Raw genomic sequence first — 21,223 nt, 5'->3', positions numbered from 1 at the left:
TACACTGGCGGTCAAAAAGAACTGCTCAAATGTTGCTATTATCGTATGTAACAGGAATCGTGACAATCAATCTTTTATTGTAATAGCGGTCAAAAAGAACTGTTTAAATACAAATTGATAAAAAAGATGCGAATATAGGAGAGAGCTTCATAGGCATTTTGGATAATTCTCTTATCCCAAGCGATATTTCAACAATATAATGCAACCTGCCACACCTCCAAGACAGTCAAACAATGGTTTCAGGAAGAGGGAGTGACAGAAATGGATTGGCCTGCACAGTCAAAAGACTTAACCCTATTGGAAATCTGTGGACAATGTCAAGGGGATAGTGCAAGAAAGGAATTAATTCATAAAGCGTCCCATGATTTATGGGTTGCTGTAAAGACTGTCCATGCATAGGATGAACTTCTTTTGACCGCTAAGATTACCACCTTAACAGAAAGTATGCCACGCCGGTGTAAGGCCGTCATCAATTATAAGGCCAAAGGAGGGTCAACAAAATATTAATATTTCATCTAGCTTAGCATGCAATCTAGTCTGCAGTTCCGTTAATTAGTCACACCCATACCCTTCCCGGATGTATCCTTTTTATCGCCAAGATAGAACCTGGTCTAAAATAGTAAAATGCCCCAATCCTTACAAAAGCTACAAAAGAGACAACATGCTAATATAAGGTAGCTGCCTTGTGAAATTATCTGTTCAACAAATTGTTCTGGCTCAAAAAGGCTGCCAGATACCCGCGAGCACTCACGGAACGGGATAAAAGGAAAGTACCTGGGCACGAGATAGTGAAGAAGCCCCCATACTTATCTGATGATTGAGCTTCCTAGAAGAGAGGGCAGAAAGGGGTGGCAGACAGACAAGCGTCAAGGCAATTGAATTTATGAAGTATAGTTTAGTCTTGGTGTGATTAATCTTTAGTTAATCTCACAACTGCTTTGTAATACTAGTAATTGCAACTAACTCGAACATGTACCATGCTCGATCGTACCAAGTGCTTTAATTCTATCACATGACCCCTGTTAACTTAAATGGTTTATTTCACTTAATATATACAAACATGTGTTCAAAAAATAAAGACGACATATTGTCAACGTATCTCAAACGTTTCTCGGTCACGTGTCCGTAATTATCTATATCCCTCAATATCAATGTTTGTTCTAATATACTCATATATAATGATTTTTGGCACTTCACTCGATGCAGGAATATTCTAGTGGTTTAAAGTGTCTTAATTTCGAGTGGTACTATACACACTTCAAATTCAAGCCAAGAACAGTTGGAACAGGAACAGAATATAAATATGCATATATCAACAACCCCGAGGTAGGAGATCCCATGAGATAGCACAGCGCATGCGCAGGTTCATTGCACGTGTTGTGCGGGTTCGCGAAAGACACACGAACAAATTTTTTGTCGGTTTTTCAATGAAACATCGGCTTTAACGCAGTTAAATTGGAAGTTGTTGGAATCAAAGAACTAAGCAAATCGAATATAGAGGCCTGGTATGGTATGAACACACTGAAATGTTTGCCCAAGTGCACTTATTACTCATACCAAATTTCATTTAACTACGAACTTCTTTCACCTGTGGGAAGTTAAGGTACGTTCACACACAACGATTAATCGGGCCGATTTCTGGTTCTGCTGAATGATAATGGCGATTGCTGTCATTTGGTTATGTCGTCAGATGACGTTTACTGCGAATTTTTTCAAATGTCATTTATGTAAACCCCAACCGGACCGATTAATCGTTGTGTGTGAACGTACCTTTAGACTTTCTTCTGTATAGTCTGCGGTCATGACAACGATATGAACACACTTAAATGTTTGCCCAAGTACACTTTTTACTAGAACCAAATTTCATCTAATTACGTTCTGTCACCTGTGCGAAGTTAGACTTTCTTCTTTTTGCTGCTATCTCAAGCACAACCAGTGACGTCATAACTCAAAATACAAAAAGTGCGATAACTTGGGAATGAGTTGAGATATGAATGAACTATAGCTGTCATTTTTCATCATTTTGAAGATACGTTCAAATAATGCAATAAAATATTGGGTAAAATTTCGTTTCATAACCAGCTTTCTAAAAACATTCTCTCATCCTCAAAAGCGTTGAATTCCATACAAGTGGCTCTCTACCAATCAATTTTGTGCTTCGTTTCCATATGATGAACCGCAATTCTGTTCGCCACGTCTTGTTTCTCTGTTGATCGCTTATGTTCTTTAATGCGAGAATCGAGAGTACGTCCAGTTTCACCAACATAAGTTGCGGGGCATTCACTTTGTAAACTGTTCACGCGGACGTCAATTTGACGCAACATAAAACTGTAAATTTGCAATTGTAATATACGTCTTTGATAATGGCTTTCGTGTAGCAAGCCGAAACGTCAGAATTAATAATAAAAAATTTAATCTGGATGATCACACAATAAATTAATGAAAGACCCCGGATTCAAGCCACACAGATATTGTTCTTTGTTATTTATTCCTAAAGTAGTTACAATCGGGTTGCAAGTGATACCCACTAAATAGCTACTACATAGATGCAGTCAAACTAGATATATTGTCTTGCTTTTACGCTGTTTCTAGTTTAGACCGTTTAAATTTGTTAAGTGATTTTAAAAGCCATGCTTTAGTCCTTGGTCTCTTCGTAAGTTGCTTTCAAGCCCCATGTAGAAAATCCTTTCCATAGTCCGCTTGACGTCTTCCCAGATTTGAAGTAGATTGTATAAGGAACATCCATCTTGGTCTCGTTCACCACTGCGTTACAAACAACTGTGGAATGAGGTCCTGCCATAACAGGAAACTTAGCATAATACTTTTTGGCATTTGAACCGGATGTTCCCCAACTGTGGGAGTAAGAACCGGTCACAACGACATTCGCTTCTCCTTCGCCCACCATTGGAATGCCACATTTAAATTTTGTTCCAACGGAAATTGTTGCCCCAGCTTGATGCGAAAATGAAAAACTTTTGGTAATTGTCTCATCAAACCAGAATTCCATACTCTGGTTGATAGTACTGGCGTTATGATTTGTCTGTTTTGCGATTACCTTCGGAGTCGTAGAAAGCATTTTTGCTTCGTCAACTTTGTATTCGACACGGATTATCTCATCATCATTTATTATCTCATCATCATTTAAAACAAGAACTTCAAAATCGTGAATGCGGTGCTCCTTGCTACCGTAGGGGATGCATGCTCCCTTAAGATTCCCATCGTATTTCTTATCCACTCCAACTTTTCCAGGAATCATCTTTCCTGCAACTACGCCCCTTGCATGGTATGAAGGACCTCCATCGTAGCCTCCTTCCATAGCATTTTTTGGTGGCTTGTCACCAGTTTTGCATCTCACATAGGATGTTTTCAATGTTGATGTGAGCACCTCGAATGTGTGGACGCGGTGCTCTTTTGATCCGTAAGGAATGCACGCCCCTTTCAAACCGCCATTTCTAGGCGAATCTACTCCGACCTTGCCTGGAATATTTTTCCCAGAAACAATTCCTCTCCCGTGGTAAGATGGTCCGTTATCATATCCACCTTGAACAGCATTTGCTGGCGGTGATTGCCCTGTTGAACATAGGACATATTTGACAGGACTCGGAGTTTCAACTGGTTTCAATAACTGTTAAGGAAAAAAAATCAAATTTCAATGAATCCTAGCAATGAATTACGTTATTAAAAACAACCCTGTTGGAGATCTATTCCTCCGACACTGTAGTTTATACTTCGCCTATAGCTAGATAGTCAATTAATGGACGACAAATTGTAGCTATTATTGGAGCAATCGCCGGCACCGTAAATATCATGCATGAATGCGCATTATTTTGAATGTATTATGCAAGCTTTTTCAGACTTAGTTCCCCATACTAACATTCCTTCACTGTTCTTTTCTACAAAATAATATACATATTTTGCTCTTTTCTGCGGCTCAACCTTACCCCACTTCAGTTAAACAAAACTGGATTTACATGAGCCGTTTGTATGCTTCAAGTCTTTGGTCTTGATATTTTTAAGTACATAGTTCCAAAAAAACGTTATTTAAGTTTAGTACTTTTCCCTAAATATTTTTTGCTGTGCAAAATCACGAAATTTGCTGCAAAAGGGAGGTAAATGGGGTTAGGCGAGTGCGAAAACGTTCTGATTTTTAAAGCGAGTGATTTTTTACTCCATGCATAAATTGACACGACACGGATTAACATTTTAAACAAGTTTAAAACCGATTTCCATTTACTGTTAAAACGCCGTTCTGTTGACTACGATATTTCAAATCTTAAGACAACCTTAACCTATATATATATTCGACGTGAATTTCTATTTCATTCAGTTTTATAAATTGACTGATCGAGGTGATCAGTTTTCATATTTACTCGATCTTATCCACTCTTGGTCTGGTGTTGTATTAACTTTGTTTCTTTGTTATATGTTTGTTATGTTGTGCTTTGCATTGTTGTTGTGTTAAGTAATTATTCGGTCCGCGGTAATTGACAACTAGCTGTTGCGGCTCCCGTGTCAACTTATTGTTATCACATTGGCAAAGTTATTAAATTAAGTGCTACATGGTGTTCTTGGTGGCGTGGGAAAATTTTAAAACAAACAACTAAACAAGAACAAAAACAGTCCTTTAATGGTTGACTTTTTTACCTCCTCCTCCGACTTGCCTAGAGACATTTGGATAAATGGAAAAACGTGGATAAATTTCTCCCAGAATTTTGGACCTGAAATTAAAGATAAAACAACTATCAGTTAGGAAGAGCAAACTAAGAGTATTTGAAGACATTCTCGCATCAAAAGTGTGCAGAAAAGCTAAAAAATAAAGACGATAGGCAAACAAAACGCTGCGTGCTTTACGCTTTCAATTAGCAAATTTCGGTAACAGTCTGATCAAAATGATGTCGTGGTTTCAAAGTCAAACATTTACACCACGATTTTGCATGCCACCGAGCAAGTTGCGACTTGCGACCGGTGTCACAGTGATTTGGGTTAATGGGTTTCCCCGTGAAATCTGTTTGCCTCGGAATAAAATCAGCATAAGAATAAGAATAAGACCATAAGAATAAAAATAAAATCGGAATAAGATCGGGTGTGGCCAGGTAGGGGTGTTTAAGAACATGACATTACAGTAGCTACCTTTTCCTGGTAGGAATGCACAAATATGTATATAGATGTATTATATAGATGTATATAGATTGTACTCAAGTTTTACAGGTATTGCAAGTCTAAAACTGAAAAACTAAATAAAATCAAAATTGGTATTGTAAAACCACAGGCAGCCCGGTCACTGCTGTTACGTCATGCTATTACATATGTATATAATTACAATATACATATATAATAGCATGACGTAACAGCAGTGACCGGGCTGCCTGTGGTAAAACTGAATGGTTTACATTATTCAAATTTTCATCAAATAATTTCAAAACATACACAAAAATACTATAAGTTAAATAAAAATAGGCACTCAAAGAGTGCATAAGGATTTGCAAAACGCATATCAATGTTTTGTTTATTGCGAATGGCGATTGCATGAACATAGCAGCCCAATGTTATGGTTGCCTGCGCACGGGCACATATGGCGTAGTGATAGTTATATAATAGTATATAAAACCAATTCCCGAACATTCAAAGCCGTTTCCTCAACGTTTAACCTGCTTGTATTCTTCAGTTATATTAAAATTGTTGAAGATATTTCAGCGTTTTTAAAGACAAACGCAGTATGTATTGATAAACGCACGACGAAATTGTTTCAATGCTTCCGTTACAAGCAATTATATTTTCTAAAGTTCTATGAGTGAAAAATGGAACTATTAAATGGAGACACTACCTTCAATTTTGTATAAAATCCCGCTTCTTTTTTAGGGCAAGTAAAAAAAATTAGCAGTTTCTCGTCCGAATTTTTGAAAAAGAGGAGAACGCGGGCACTTTTATTTTTTATTTATTATTTATATTTTCAGTGAAAAATTAATATGAAGCATATGGTAAATTAAATAAATATAGAAAAGTGTCACTGGAATTAAGCAGCAACTGCTTGCAACTTCGATTTTGGTACAAATGTACGCAATTTGCAATTGTTAAGAATGGCGCCAGGCGCATGCCGCGATGGTTTCCGAGCACTTCCGAATCATTTAGCACTTTCTAATTGTTTCCGAGCACTTTCGAATCTTTCCTGAGCACTCCCAAAATATGCGGAAAATGGCGAATATAAAAATAATAAATAAAAGAAAAGTGGATGCGGCAGGAAAAACGCATGCGGGGGGGGACGAGAAACTATTTTTTTTACTTGGCCTTAGTTTAGCGAATTTGGCTTTTAGAACCTTTCCCACTTGTATTCCCAGCAGAAAATAGCCATTTGTCCCTTTGCTTAGCTCTAAAAAATTGACTAAATCTTTAGTTGTTCGTGCATTTACGAAAATAAGCGGTATTTTTTGCCCAAAAGATCGCAAATATTCACAAACTGATTCAACGGTAATGGCAGATAATAGTTTCCGACGGTTCGCGAATTTTTGAGTCCTCGAAAGATATCGTAGTTATACGTCACATTCTTACTATCTATTTATCTATCTTACACAGACGATGACATAAAGGATTTTGCTTAACAAGCAAATCCTTAAAAATACATACTATCGCTCTTCACACGGCCGCCATCTTTATTCCGAGGGAAACAGATTTCACGGGGAAACCCAAATCACTGTGACGTGTTTGTTCGCAGATGTTAGAGACCTTTAGTTTGACGTTTATGGCAAACGCCAAACCGCTAACAAAGTTTGTGTTTTAACTTCACTCTCCTTAAGTAAGCGGCAATTTCGCTAAATTACAAACGTTCTGCATAAAACTTGTGATGTTCAGCAGTAATGTAAGAAAGCAATAGGCTATTTCTGATGTATTTAGAAAAGCAACAAATTCAGATTTGCCGTATATGTTTCACGTTCGCCGTATAAAATTTAATGCTTGAACGGCTGAGGGTGTATAAGACCATCAAGTGCATTATGTTCTATCATAAACCTATTAAGTTCAAACTTTAAGTGCACACAGGTATCACAGTGCCATACTACATGTAGGCCTATATACATGTAGGCCCATATATATAAAGGGCCTGCTCCTGCTTGCTGGGAAATTGTAAAATGTGTGTCAACTCTCATGCTTTTACACATACTGTATTTTTTCAATTACCTTAAAAAGCAATTTGATAATTAATGAAAAAGATTTAAGTGGAGCATTTTAGAGGTAAATAAGTTAAAATAAGCAAATTTGAGCACGGCAAACATTATTTCTTACATACTGTACATGATACATTTATGACTATATCATGTATGACTGTATGACTATAACAGTGGATGATCAATTTACTTTTTTTGAATAAGCTCTTCAATTATTAAACATATAAAAAGATAAAAGAGAGACAATTTACAACTTATCTAATGTACTAGAGTAACATAAATTATTTATACTTGATTGAATCAGACCAAACTGGCAATTATTGATGGATTGAACTCAATCGATTTCAATCCTTCGTAAAACATGCCCATCCGTATTTTTGGAAAGGTGTAATATCTCTTTTATCTTCCTTTAAAGTTTAAACTATGATTTAATTATTCTATATAAAGCCGTTTAATGAAACGATAACTGTTTATAAAGGATGATGAAAACCACCATATGGCGGCCATCTTGAATGCAAATATTAACATGCCTAAAAATCTTTCCTCGCAAAATATGTAAATATTTTCATACACATTAAATTACTAGCTAGTAAGAATATAATCCCGTGCTTTTGGGCTTATATTCTACACAAACGTTCTTTGATAGAACCTCTAAAATCGCTATACTTTCAGTTTCGCAATATTAAATATATGATAATTAGTGAGAGCTATAAACGTATATGATCGTCTTGGTATAAATATTTATAAGTCTTATAAATCTAGTATTCTCTGTATATAGGCAACATAATTATACTTACTTTAAAATCAAGCGACAATATCCTTAAAAAAATCTTCTGTAAATAATACGTATGACTCCAGCAATAGCCAAGACAAAACGACAGAACACGCTTCAAACAGTAAAAATTTTACAGCGGGAAGAGACGATCAAAGACGAACACGTGTTCAAAGTTCAAACAGATATCACGTGTCACTATGAATAATATATAATATATATATAATATATATATATATATATATATATAATATATATATATATATATATATATATATGTGTTGTATCCAACACATGTAATTCAGTCTTAAGACTGCGAGATGTTGTTTTTAATAAACTACTACTACTACTACTACTACTACTACTACTACTACTACTACTACTACTACTACTACTACTACTACTACTACTACTACTACTACTACTACATTCGAAAATGGCAACGTTGTATCTACGTTATTTGAATACGTTTTGCTTTGACGTCGTCTCGACGTTAACAAAGGACGTTGCGCAAACGTTAAATAAATACCTGTGTCACACGTCCAAGTTCTACGTCGCTACAACGTTATTAACACGTATAGTAATATCGCGACGGGAAAACAACGTCGTGGGAATGTCGTGGTTTAGTTAGGTCTGACCTGACATTCCCACAACCTTCCGCTAACGTTGGGATTACGTTGTGTGTTAGCTGGGTATGCAGTCGTTCAAGCATTAAATTTAATTTTTATACGGCGAACGTGAAACACATACGGCAAAGCTGAATTTGCTGCTTTTCTAAATACATCAGAAATAGCCTATTGCTTTCTTACATTACTGCTGAACATCACAAGTTTTTTGTAGAACGTTTGTAATTTAGCGAAATTGCCGCACACTTAAAGATAGTGGAGTTAAAACACAAACATTGCTAGCGGTTTGGCGTTTGCCGTAAACGTCAAACTAAAGGTCTCTATTTCGACGTGTAGACAGTGGCGTAGCTAGCCATAGCAACTGGTGCCGCTTTGCTGTGTTGAACGATGCAATTTTCCTTGCAACTTGCAATGCAATTCTACTCTTGAGAGATGTAGTGTTGGCAAATACGACATTTTATTACGCTCTGCTGACGTTCTCTTGACATTTCGCAAGGAAAAGTGTATATTGTAACAGCGCCTTAATTAATATGAACTGATCTCCATACATCGTAAACAATTAAACAATGCATTTGTAAATGCTTGAATACGTAATTCATTCAAAAATTTGCAGAGCCAGTTGCTTAGGCTAGGTTCGCCAGTAGAAATAGATTAGTATTATGCGTGTTGTGCCGTTGTGGAGAATTGCCGTTTAAAGATTTACACTTACTACTCTACTATACTAGAGTAAATTTAATTACATATTCATATTGCAATGACTTAAAATATTTACCCTTTTATCTTCCTTCGTATGAAACAAAACCTGCTCCGATTTAGTATAATAGAAACGTTCTCTGCTCAAAATTTTTAGTCAAAAGAGCCTTCGACCACCAGACTATATATGGTCTCCAACATGTAAAGACGGAGATCCGGAGTTCTTTATATACAGGGTGAGTAAAAAAAACTGACACCTTTGAAATTCAAATTAGCTGCAAACTTATTATATGGCTGGAATATGACAATTCCCATGTACAATCAACAAAAGCGATTTGACAAAACTTTTTATAAAAGCGATTTGATAAAACTTTTCTTTTGTATTTACAGAGCTTAGAATGCTTTTTAACTCCCAATGGGAACAAACTTTATGCTTTAGGTTAATTAATATGATATGCTTCGACAGCTTCGTATACCTATGAATATTTTAAGCAACTTCTGCCACATTACAGCCGCTATGCGACTAATTTGAATTTCAAAGGTGTCAGTTTTTTTTTACTCACCCTGTATATACACAATTCTATGATCCTATATACACAATTCTATGATCTTATATACACAATTCTATGATCCTATATGCACAATTCTATGATCCTATATGCACAATTCTATGATCCTATATACACAATTCTATGATCCTATATACACAATTCTATGATCCTATATATGCACAATTCTATGATTCTGAGCATCCTGTTGACGTCAGGGATCAATTGAAGTATACGACCCCTTCTCTCATGAGTAAAACAAAGAAAAGAAGCCCAAATGGTGTGTTATTGTTTTCTACCTAAAATGGAATATTATTCGGGTAACAGTCTTAAATTATTTTCCGCGCTTTCGTAAAAATTATATGTCAAGATCCTAGCGATTTTCTTATTCTGTAATGCCCTTTGTCAATGACGTATCCGTTGCGAAATCCTGAGAATGATCTGCCATCTTTGATCCTTGCACGTGATTTTTAACATCCGTAACATGTTCTGTCTTCCTTGTTTCAAAACAACGCCCTGTTTGCCCTATGTTAGTTCAAGGGCACTGAGGACATGGTACTTCATAGACAAGTCCAGTCTGTTGCGGATGGAAATCCTTGTTGTCGAACTCTTAATGTGACGTCAATATCATACTTGTGAAGAGCGCGAATAAGTTGCTGGGTCAAACCATTGATGTAGGGTAAGTTGACATAGCTTTGGGGCTTTGTTTCCTCGGCCCATCTTAAGAACATCCCTACTTGTTCTTCTGGAGTGGTTGTTTTCATTGCTTTTGAGATTACTTCGTTCGGGTGCTTTGTTAGCCTGCTCGCAGACTCCGGCGGAAATTAAACGGGAAACAAGATGCCTATTCTGGCGTTAACTGCGTCGCGTCAATTGTAGCATGCAACTGTGCCCCATTTCCTGTCAATATTTATTCCTTTAGAAAAATGTTTTTTTCCTAGGGTTTCTAGCAAATAGAACACTTCGTACAGAATATAGGGGTAAAACTGCATTATTGGTGCTAGGCAGATGTAGCTAACGATATACGTGAATAAGGCTGAGTTTGGAATCATGTACTCTAGGAATCAGTTTGTACTGAAATTCAATAGGCCGTTTTTACCTTTGAAAGGAAGGTGCGGTTTGATTGAAAAATGGGCATGTTGTAAAACATGGACTGGACTGGACTTGTAAACTATGGACTGGACTGGACTTGTAAAACATGGACTTGTAAAACATGGACTTGTAAAACATGGACTTGTAAAACATGGACTTGTAAAACATGAACACAAATCTTCGAATTTGTTGGTTTCAGCTCATTAAACACCCAGGTTTTAAATCACGATGCGCTATGTTATGGCTGTGAAGATAGTCCAGGCCAGTAATGACATCTTTCATGCATACAGGCAAAACCTCCGAAAATGATGAAAAATTATACTCCGCGTCTACAAACTGGAGAAAATCGGCTAGAAAACTGACGCTGTTATCAACTCCAAGTCTGCCAAAGTTGAAACAGCAATACTGCATAATGATTGCATATGCATGGTTTGGTACACAGCCCCAAAATTTCTGTGATGTTTCTGTGCCCTTTAATACTACTCAAAATAGTCGCTTCTTTAACAAATCGAGCCGCAGAATCAAGAGAAACATTCTTTAGTTTTTTGACAACGACATCCTGTTGGCTCGTAGCGTCGTGAACATATTTTGCCAAAACTACCAGAACCGAGCTTTTTCTGCTTTATTATATTAGCCCATTCAAATTTTGGTAAAACAGGGTTATCGTTTGGCTTTTGCGTCAGTTTGGGAAGCTTGAAACTAATGAACATTTTGGTTTACAGACCTTTACATTGTTGGAGACTGCATGACTGAGATTAAATAAGTAATTTGATATACTCGTGTGATGTACTCGCGCAAGTCTAAGTATAGGCAGCCGATGATTTGTTGTGAAATAATAAACCCGGCCGACATGCGCTTAACGCGCGCGTAGCTATTTTACATTTAATTTATTTTTCAATTGAATTGTAGTGTCTGCTTGATATTGACACAGAGTAAACAATAGATACAGAGCTGTCTATTACTAGTTACTCCGTAATATTAGCGGCAGAGAGTGTTCATGTCTTACAAGTTCAAGTCCATGTTTTACAAGTCCATGTTTTACAAGTCCATGTTTTACAAGTCCATGTTTTACAAGTCCATGTTTTACAAGTCCATGTTTTACAAGTCCAGTCCAGTCCATGTTTTACAACATGCCTGAAAAATGGCATAGAATGGCATACAAGGCTTTCAGAGCATACAAGGCTTTCATGGCATACAAGGCTTTCGTGATTCATGTGATCGTTGTCTGTAAACCCGTTTTAGTGTAGGTTTACCATGATCAGTGTGTGCTAGTGTATGTAGAGTGAGTATATCAAACAAGACAAGACGAGAATCCAGCATTATGATTAGCTGTACGTATTTTCTCGAACGACAGACGTCTAGATTTCCTGCTCTATCGGCCATGCACAGCGACTCGTGTACGTGTTATTTTATATGACGTGTATCGTGCATTCCCGGCGACAACAAACCTTTTCAATTTTTTGTTTCAGTAAAATATTTCTTTTGTGGGGGTTACTAGGCTTAGATTACTATTTGAAGTGTGTTTAGCACGAAAATATTTCGATACGAAATCAGACGAGTTCAAAATACGAGTATCTTAGTTTGCCTGCGCGGCCAGGAAGACCGGGTCGAAAACGTAAAAAAAACAACAACCAAACACCGACGGCAATTTTAGACTGCGTTCGCTCAGTGCGCGACGCAGTAATTAGGCTAGGAAATTGTTGGACTCTAATACATTAGCAACGTGATCTAGTTCTTTCATTCTAGGTAGTGAGACGGCTCTACGCATGAGCGTTTTGACGCTTATTTTATGTTTAAAAACACTCATGCGCTTTGATGACTTAGCTTTATCTGCAGAAGCCTGAACTATTTCTTGTCGTTGCTCAAGAAGACCAAATACCAACAGCCCACTGCGTTTCGGAATACGAAACACAATGTGCTTTAAAACATCATCATTAGCGACCTTAAGCAAAGCTTTTTTTTGACACGGCGACGGTTAGAAAAATTGCGAGAAGGACTGGGACGAATAAGGGTTTTCCCCGTCGTAGAAATTTGTAAACAATCTTTAAGCAAAACCTGTTTTTGCAACGGGAACGCGAAGGTTTGTGAATTTTATCTGCTTCTTTGACTTTGATGACCAAAAAGCTGATAAAATTCAGATGACTTTTTCGTTTCTGTTCGTGAGTTAAATGAGAGTAATTTCAAGTAGAAATGTCTTCGTTCAGAGATACGCGAATGATATTATTAGATAGCTACGATGACGGGCTAATAGATGACGACGAGTTTACTTTATATATGAATGATATGAATACATCAAAAAATCCGGTATTTCCTTACGAAAACTACAATGAAAACAATGATTTTATAACAGCGGTGTATCGCTCGCAAACGTTGTAAACTTAACTTAGACGTTTCTCGACATTTGTCATCAAATTTAGAAAGCATTAAAAAGCCTCGATCTGATTTCCAGGCTGTGCCGGACTTTATGCCTATGGCAGGCATCTTGTTTGGATTACAATTACCACGAAATAAACTCAGTTTTAAACTGCATGGTTGTGATTGAATGAGATTTAATGTTAGACGTATGTTTAAATTGGGCTATACTTGTGTTGTCAAAAAATTTAAGAAAGATTGTTTCTTGATTTGTGGTTTCATAACAATATGGGGAGTTGATTGTAATGAGTTGTTGATTTGCTGACGTTGCGTTATTAATAATACTTGAGTGACATATTAACTATAATATAGGTGTGAATAAAAAGGCACTTGAGGCTCACTACTTTACATGGCGTCAGGAATTTAAATAGACACTCAAAATGAGCAAATTTAACCCACCAAAAGAGTTGAGTTTTATAGGAAACCTAAGCGAGAACTGGGAAAGATGAAAAAAAGAATTTAAATTTTATTTAACAGCGACAGAATCCGACAAGAAAGGAGAGGATGTCAAGACATCACGGCTTTTAACAACAATTGGTGAGAAAGCACGCGACGTTTATTATACGTTTACATTCGCTACGGAAGCCGGAGATGATATGAAATTAAATCCTGTACTAGCCAAGTTTGATGATATTTCAACCCAAGAAAGAATTTGCCCTACACACGTTTTAAGTTCTTTACATACAATCAAATAAGCGGACAAACTATTGACGAATATGTAACAGAATTGAAATCACGAAGCCGTCATTGCGAATTCGGCACCTTGAAGGAAAGTCTGATCAGAGATAGAATTGTGGCAGGGATACAAGACGACGAAGACGTTAAGGTACGAGAACGAATACTAAGAGAGACTGATTTAAGCTTGGAAAAAGCAATATCAATTTGTCGGGCAAGCGAAGCGACTAAGAAACAAGTTGAGGAAATGGCAAGCCCTATTGTTGACAACGTGGATTCTATTAATAATTCTCAACGATGAGAGTCACGTGACTCGAGAAACCCTGTCTCAGAGGCCTAGACAAGAGCGTTACGAAATGCCTAGAAGTGTTGATCAAACAAGAAGTTGCAAGTATTGTGGAAACGTGCATCAAAGAGGAAGAAGTCCAGCATACGGCAAAATGTGCAACAACTGTCGGAAGTGGAACCATTTTGCTGCAGTTTGTCAATCAAAATCGGTTAGTAATATCGAGCAAGAACAGCCATTAGGTGATGAACGAACTGAGTTTTTCGTAGGCACAGTCGACGAAAATGAAAATGATGCAACTACGCCATGGACCGAATGCCAATTCTTACATCCGGTACTAGCATATTATACAAACTTGACACAGGGTCTCAGGTAAACATATTTCCACAAAAGATCTATCATACTCTTCAAAAGAGACCAAATCTTCATGCAGCGAAAGAGAAGCTGATTGCATATGATGGAAATGAAATTCCTGTTATTGGAAAGTGTGTCGTCAACCTAGTAAGAAAAGAAAAATAAAGCATTTCAGCTCAGATGTTTGTTGTTCCCACAAATTCACCGCCCATAATAGGTTTGGAGACATGTCAGCGGCTCGCTTTGATAAAAAGAGTAGAGACTCTTAACTGGGACGATGCAAAGTTCATGCCAAGTCAAGAGGTATTTGGAGAGATAGGATGCCTATCTGGAGAATATCATATTCAAATTGACGAAAATGCAACTCCCGTAGTACACCCGCCAAGACGTGTGCCATATGCCTTAATGGACAAACTTAAAGTAGAACTTGACCGCATGAAAGAGTTGGATATTATTGCAGAAATTGATGAACCTACCGAAGGGTGAGTTCCCTTGTGATTGTAGAAAAAGCAGATGGAAAACTTCGCATATGTCTGGATTCCTCTGACCTTAACAAAGTCATCAAAAGAGAACATTTTCCTATGCCAACTGCTGAAACAGTAATGTCTGAAATGTCAGAAGCAAAGCATTTCTCGAAGCTAGATGCATCTAACGGCTACTGGCAAATTAAAGTTGATGAGGAGAGCTAGAAGCTTCTAACGTTCAACACCCCATTTGGCCGACACAGGTTTAAACGTCTTCCATTTGGCATACTTAGCGCAAGTGAAGTCTTCCAAAAGAAGATCGCAGAAATTATCCAGGGTCTGGATGGTTGCACTAACGTTCAAGATGACATTTTAGTTTGGGGCAATACTAAAGAACAACATGATACGCGACTCAATGCGGTTATGAAGAGAATACAGCTAACAGGACTAAAACTAAATGAAAAGAAGTGCTTATTTGGCTCAACTGATGTAATTTTTCTTGGACACTTATTCTCAGACGAAGGTATCAAGCCTGATCCAACGAAGATTGAGGCTATTCGAGATATGCCTACACCAAAATTGAAGCAAGATCTGCAACGCCTAGTCGGAATGGTAACGTACCTAAGGAAATTCATTCCAAATTTGTCCAAAACAACCGCACTCTTGAGGCAGCTCATGGAGTCAGACGTAGAGTGGCATTGGTCTCGTCATCACAATGATGCTCTTGACAAAATAAAGAAATTACTCACTGAAAGTCCAACGTTGAGATATTACGATTCCAAATTACCAACAAAAACATCTGTTGATGCGTCAAAATTTGGGTTGGGAGCCGTTCTTCTTCAAAAGCATGGTGACGTTTGGGCACCAGTTGCAAACGCCAGTAGATCAGTAAGCAAATCAGAACAAAGCTATGCCCAAATCGAAAAGGAGGCTCTGGCAAACCTTTTTGGCTGTGAACGCTTTCATGTCTACCTTTATGGGAAATCTTTCACTGTAGAGTCTGACCACAAAGCGCTCCAACCCATATTCAACAAACCCATTTGTAAAGCCCCACCACGAATTCAACGATTTCGCGTGCGGCTGCAGAAATATGATATGAATATAGAATTCAAGCCGGGGAAATATCTAACTGTTGCAGACACGTTGTCTAGAGCGTTTATCGCAGCAAAGGAACAAGCCGCAGAGAAAGAGGCTGCATTCCAGGTCCATTTGGTCATGTCAAATCTCCTAATATCACAAATCCAATTGAGGAGATTCCAAGAAGAGACAAGAAAGGATAAAACGTTGCAACAGTTAAAAGAAGTTGTACGAGCAGGATGGCCAGAAAGAAAGAATGATCTTACTGAGAACATTAAACCATTCTTTAATATTCGAGATGAAATCACAGAAATGAACGGCATGCTAATGAAAGGGGAACGAGTCATTGTCCCGTCAAGTCTCAGGAAAGAAATGAAAGCAAGAATACATGAGGGACACTTAGGAGTCGAGAAGTGCAAAGCGAGAGCACGAGAAACGATGTTTTTGCCAGGAATTAACAGTGAAATAACGGAAATAGTTCAAAGGTGTAGTGCGTGTTTATCTACGAGAGTCTACAAACAGAAAGAGCCGTTGATGTCTCATGAAATCCCAGCAAAACCGTGGCAACAGGTTTTGCTGGGATTCATTCTTGCTTTCATTTCTTTCCTGAGACTTGACGGGACAATGACTCGTTCCCCTTTCATTAGCATGCCGTTCATTTCTGTGATTTCATCTCGAATATTAAAGAATGGTTTAATGTTCTCAGTAAGATCATTCTTTCTTTCTGGCCATCCTGCTCGTACAACTTCTTTTAACTGTTGCAACGTTTTATCCTTTCTTGTCTCTTCTTGGAATCTCCTCAATTGGATTTGTGATATTAGGAGATTTGACATGACCAAATGGAGCTGATTAATTCCATTTCAAGAACAATGATTATCTAATTTTCGTCGATGACTTTTCTAACTTTCCAGAAATTGCTTTACTGAAAAGTACGACAAGTTCATCCGTAATTACCCACATGAAATCGATATTTGCAAGGCACGGAATACCTGAAAAGGTAATATCTGATAACGGGCCGCAGTTTGCAAGCAAAGAGTTTGCTGAGTTTGCCGCTAAATGGGAGTTCTCACACACCACATCTAGCCCGAGATATCCAAAAGCGAATGGAATGGCCGAACGCACGGTACAGACGATAAAGAAACTTTTAGAAAAAGCAGACATAAAAACGAAGACCCTTACCTCGCCATACTCGCTCACAAATCGTGTCCAGACCCAAGTGGAGATCCATCACCGGCCGAAAAGCTCATGAATAGACAACTACGCACTAGACTCCCGGCAGTCAGACTACCAAACGAGAACCAAGCTTTAATTCAGAGGAGAAACGTGCAAAAGAAACGAAACCAAGCTTTCTACCATGATCGTAACGTGAAAGAGCTGCCAAGAATCAATGAAGGATCCACAGTACGCGTTTATCAACATAAAAGTCTATCAACGAAGGCGAATTAGTCAACAAAAGGAAAGGTCGTTAGACAACATGAAACACCGCGATCGTACATCATAAAGACGGAAGAAGGACAGACTCTAAGACGCAATCGACGTGATCTACTTCCAACCAGTGAACGTTACAACGAGGATCATCCAGAGGTGGATGAACCACCGGACGTGCATAACGCACCAACCACACGAGATGAAATTCATAGAAATTCAGGGAAAGATGAAAACAACGAAGATATCGCCCCTGATAGTTATACCACAAGATATGGAAGGGTTGTAAAGCCACCAGGGTTTAACGTCTTCGTCCTGTTGTCCTGGTTTAGGACGAATATTTTGACAAAGTTCGTTGTGGTCAAAACCAAGTTTTCAAAGTAAGATATATTCAAGCCAAATTTGAATAGTTCTTGTATGGAATATAAATGTTGTTTGAGATTTTTAAACCGTAAAGAAGCATAACATCTTCCACTTCCAAAGCGTCTTCTGAAAACATTGCTAAAATAGCCATCTCGTATTCAGCTCTGTTCATGTTTACAAAATTAGTACCGTGTTCGTAGTCGTATAACTTTGACAGAACTTGGGCCGGTTGTATCAAGCCCGTTTAGCTTAAACGGTAGATAAGTCAAAATTAAATAACACTCTTAGATATCTCTTGAATAAGTCGACTTGAATATAATGCACTGAATATGTAGTTGTAAACTGTATCTTTGTATTAAGGTTGAAAACATTTAGTTCGCTTGTTGAAAAATAGGTACGCAATGCGTACATGTGGGTAGCCTGTAAAACATTATTAGTAAATATCAACTGATGCACTAAAATATTATTTTCTAGTCTTATGTTCTAATGCCATAGACAACGGAATAAACGCCCTACAGTTAGCTGGTTGAATACAGTTATAACGAAGTCGATTTATTACGCAATCTATATATCATAATATTTTAGTTTAATATTTCAGTGTTAAATACATTTTACGACAGATCAAAACATATATAAAAGCATTTTTACAAGAGATAAGAAATGAATTTTTTTTAAGCAAAATAGGTGAACAGAACAAAAAAGGCAGTAAGGTTCCGGGATGGTGGCACACATCTTCTGATAACATAAAGCTTAGTTTAGAAGGAGAAAGATCTTAAAAAAGATTTCATTGAGGATAATCTACTTGATTTGCCATATCATTTTACGGTCGCATATAACAAAGAGTCGAAAATTGCTTCAAACGTTTCGCATTAAACAATTTTAAAGGACTCATCTGTGTATCTGAACAATATTTTAAAGATTTTTGTTCAGTTGAAATGCATGCACTTTTGTTAAAAGTTTTGTTTTTTAAAAAAATATGATTTGTTAGTTATGTTCAAATAAAAGCTCCTTTTTAAACTCCAAAGCATTTGGTTTAATAGCTGCATGTCCACAAGCAAGAAATTGACAGTTGAAATATTGCATTATGATTTATAAAACAGGGCAACTTGTTACTACCATTTGCAACAAGGTAATGTATTTGGTTTAATAGCTGCATGTCCAAAAGCAAGAAAGTGAAATATTGCATTATAATTTATAAAACAGGGCAATTTGTTACTACCATTTGCCGAATTATAATTTATAAAACAGGGCAACTTGTTACTACAATTTGCAATAAGGTAATGTTTTGGTTTAATAGCTGCATGTCCACAAGCAACTGAAGCAAGAAATTGACAGGTGAAATATCGCATTATAATTTATAAAACAGGGCAACTTGTTACTGCCATTTGCTGAATAAAATAATGCTTTTTTTATTTTCTATTAGTGTAACTTTGTAGTTGTAGATTCAAGTCATTCAACGCTCACCGATCACCGCTTTTTCGTCTTTAAAGTACTCGCCTTCGCTTTAAAATTTGACAAACGTACTAACGTGACTTCGGTTGCTTCCGTTCTTCGAAAACAATGAAATTTTCCGGAAGTAGAAGAACCGTTCGTCATCTTTCGTATATCCGACGATTGCCGAAGATGTGGCACCCACAAACATACATCCCAGTCTACCTCGGCCGAAACACGTCTTCGTCCTTCGTTTCCTTGCTCAAATTCGCTAAAGGTTGTCACCCGGTTTTGCTTTGCTTTTTCTCTTTTATTTTCCGTCGTCGCAAGTCTGTAATGGCCTACGGTAATGGCGCGCGAAATATACTAGAATTTGAAATGTGTATGTGACCGTATTTATCTATATCAAAGTCTTATCTCCCAAGAGTTGTGGTGCACAGCTTTGGCTAATTTCCGATGCGCGATTCGATTTCGCTCGCATGATACGGCAATTCCTCCAAGAGGAACAAATAAACCGTTCTTTTGATGCTGTTCGATTAAGTTTAGATTTGATTGGGGTCAGAATATATTTAATACATGTAGATTCTTGTCCTATCTTAATAATATCGCTGTTACTTCGCCGTTTAACAACATGTGGTCGTGTATGGGCGCGTTGACACGTCGTAGTTTGCACAGGATTAAATATTTAATATATAAGCGCGAATTCCAAAGGCAAAGTGTAAGACGTAAAGTGAATGTATCATACGGTTTATTTACATTTTTGAACAATTGAGCTTCTATACTTTTTAAAGTACGATATGCTTCTGAATGTCGCGATCGAGCAACATTTAGATTTTAGGTTGGCAAGGCATCTAAATGAGTATCGAACTGTATTGTTTAGGTTCAGAGGCTTTCTATTGAAGACGGGCACGTGCGCGGCTCGCCGGAGTTAACGCCAGAACAGGCGTCTTGTTTATTTTAAATTCCGCTAAGCCCGCCACTGTTTTCCGGGAATTTTTATAATGCCATAAACCGAGCTGCCGCCAATTACATAAAAAGGTCGTTAACTAACATCATATGGGCGAATCGGCCAATCAGAATCGTGTATATTGGATTTAATTACGATTTATATTTCTCAACGGGAAATATTGATAAGAAATTTCTACAACCGCGGTTGGCCTGTGAATATGTCATAAACAATTCATTCAAGCATTCAAAGTTTAATTATGGGAAAAACATCAATCAATCAAACCGTTCTATTTTCTGTTATTACAGGTGATCAACGATATGGTGCATTAATTTTAGAGACGTTAAATGCACCGGAATCGTTCTCATCTTTGTAATTGCAGCGTTTAATAGCTAAGTAATGACAAGGATTGTTAGTTAGGGGAAGATTTAGTATATTTACTTCAGTCTCAGACATAACAAACTTTTACGTGTCTTTTTATATCTACAGAATTTGACTCGCTCTGGTGGCAATCAATAAGTTTAAATGCAATACAAGCATCACTTGACGCATGACGGGGGTAACAATTTCCGGAATACGTGTTTGAATAGGCAGTGTTGCTTGTAATTTTAATTTTAGACATTTATTCACCCAGCAAGCGATATTTTCATAAATGATATATATAGAAGCAACGCAGCTGTTACGACGAGAAAAACAAGCGCTTCAGACAATGCCATAACCTCGACATGGACATAAACACTTCTCTTTGGCAAATTTGTCGATTTCACCAAAGAGAATTCAAACTTCCACTTGGATTTCCATCTAAAGCTTACTACATCAACTATGTTATAACTTGTATTGTCAATGTATTCCTAACAATATCGACAGTTTCATTAAATACCGTTACAATTCTTGCTTACTGG

The 21,223-nt window shown here is 37.4% G+C and overlaps 1 protein-coding gene across 1 annotated transcript; it reads right to left on the bottom strand.

Annotated features, from left to right (window-relative positions):
• Positions 1–2,510: 2,510 nt before the first annotated feature.
• Positions 2,511–4,734, bottom strand: LOC114534141. The gene is made up of 2 exons (XM_028555691.1): positions 4,645–4,734; positions 2,511–3,625 (listed from the first exon to the last, which is right to left on the bottom strand). The coding sequence occupies exons 1-2, from the start codon at positions 4,669–4,671 to the stop codon at positions 2,636–2,638; spliced, it is 1,017 nt and encodes a 338-aa protein (XP_028411492.1). The 5' UTR covers positions 4,672–4,734; the 3' UTR covers positions 2,511–2,635.
• Between the last annotated feature and the right edge of the window lie 16,489 nt (positions 4,735–21,223).

The sequence above is a fragment of the Dendronephthya gigantea genome, unplaced genomic scaffold, assembly GCF_004324835.1.
Source record: "Dendronephthya gigantea isolate DGI-Jeju-01 unplaced genomic scaffold, DenGig_1.0 000097F, whole genome shotgun sequence".
Classification (NCBI taxonomy): Eukaryota; Metazoa; Cnidaria; class Anthozoa; order Malacalcyonacea; family Nephtheidae; genus Dendronephthya; species Dendronephthya gigantea.
The sequence above is the reverse complement of the archived record's forward strand: the minus strand, read 5'-3'. Positions and strand labels throughout refer to the sequence as shown.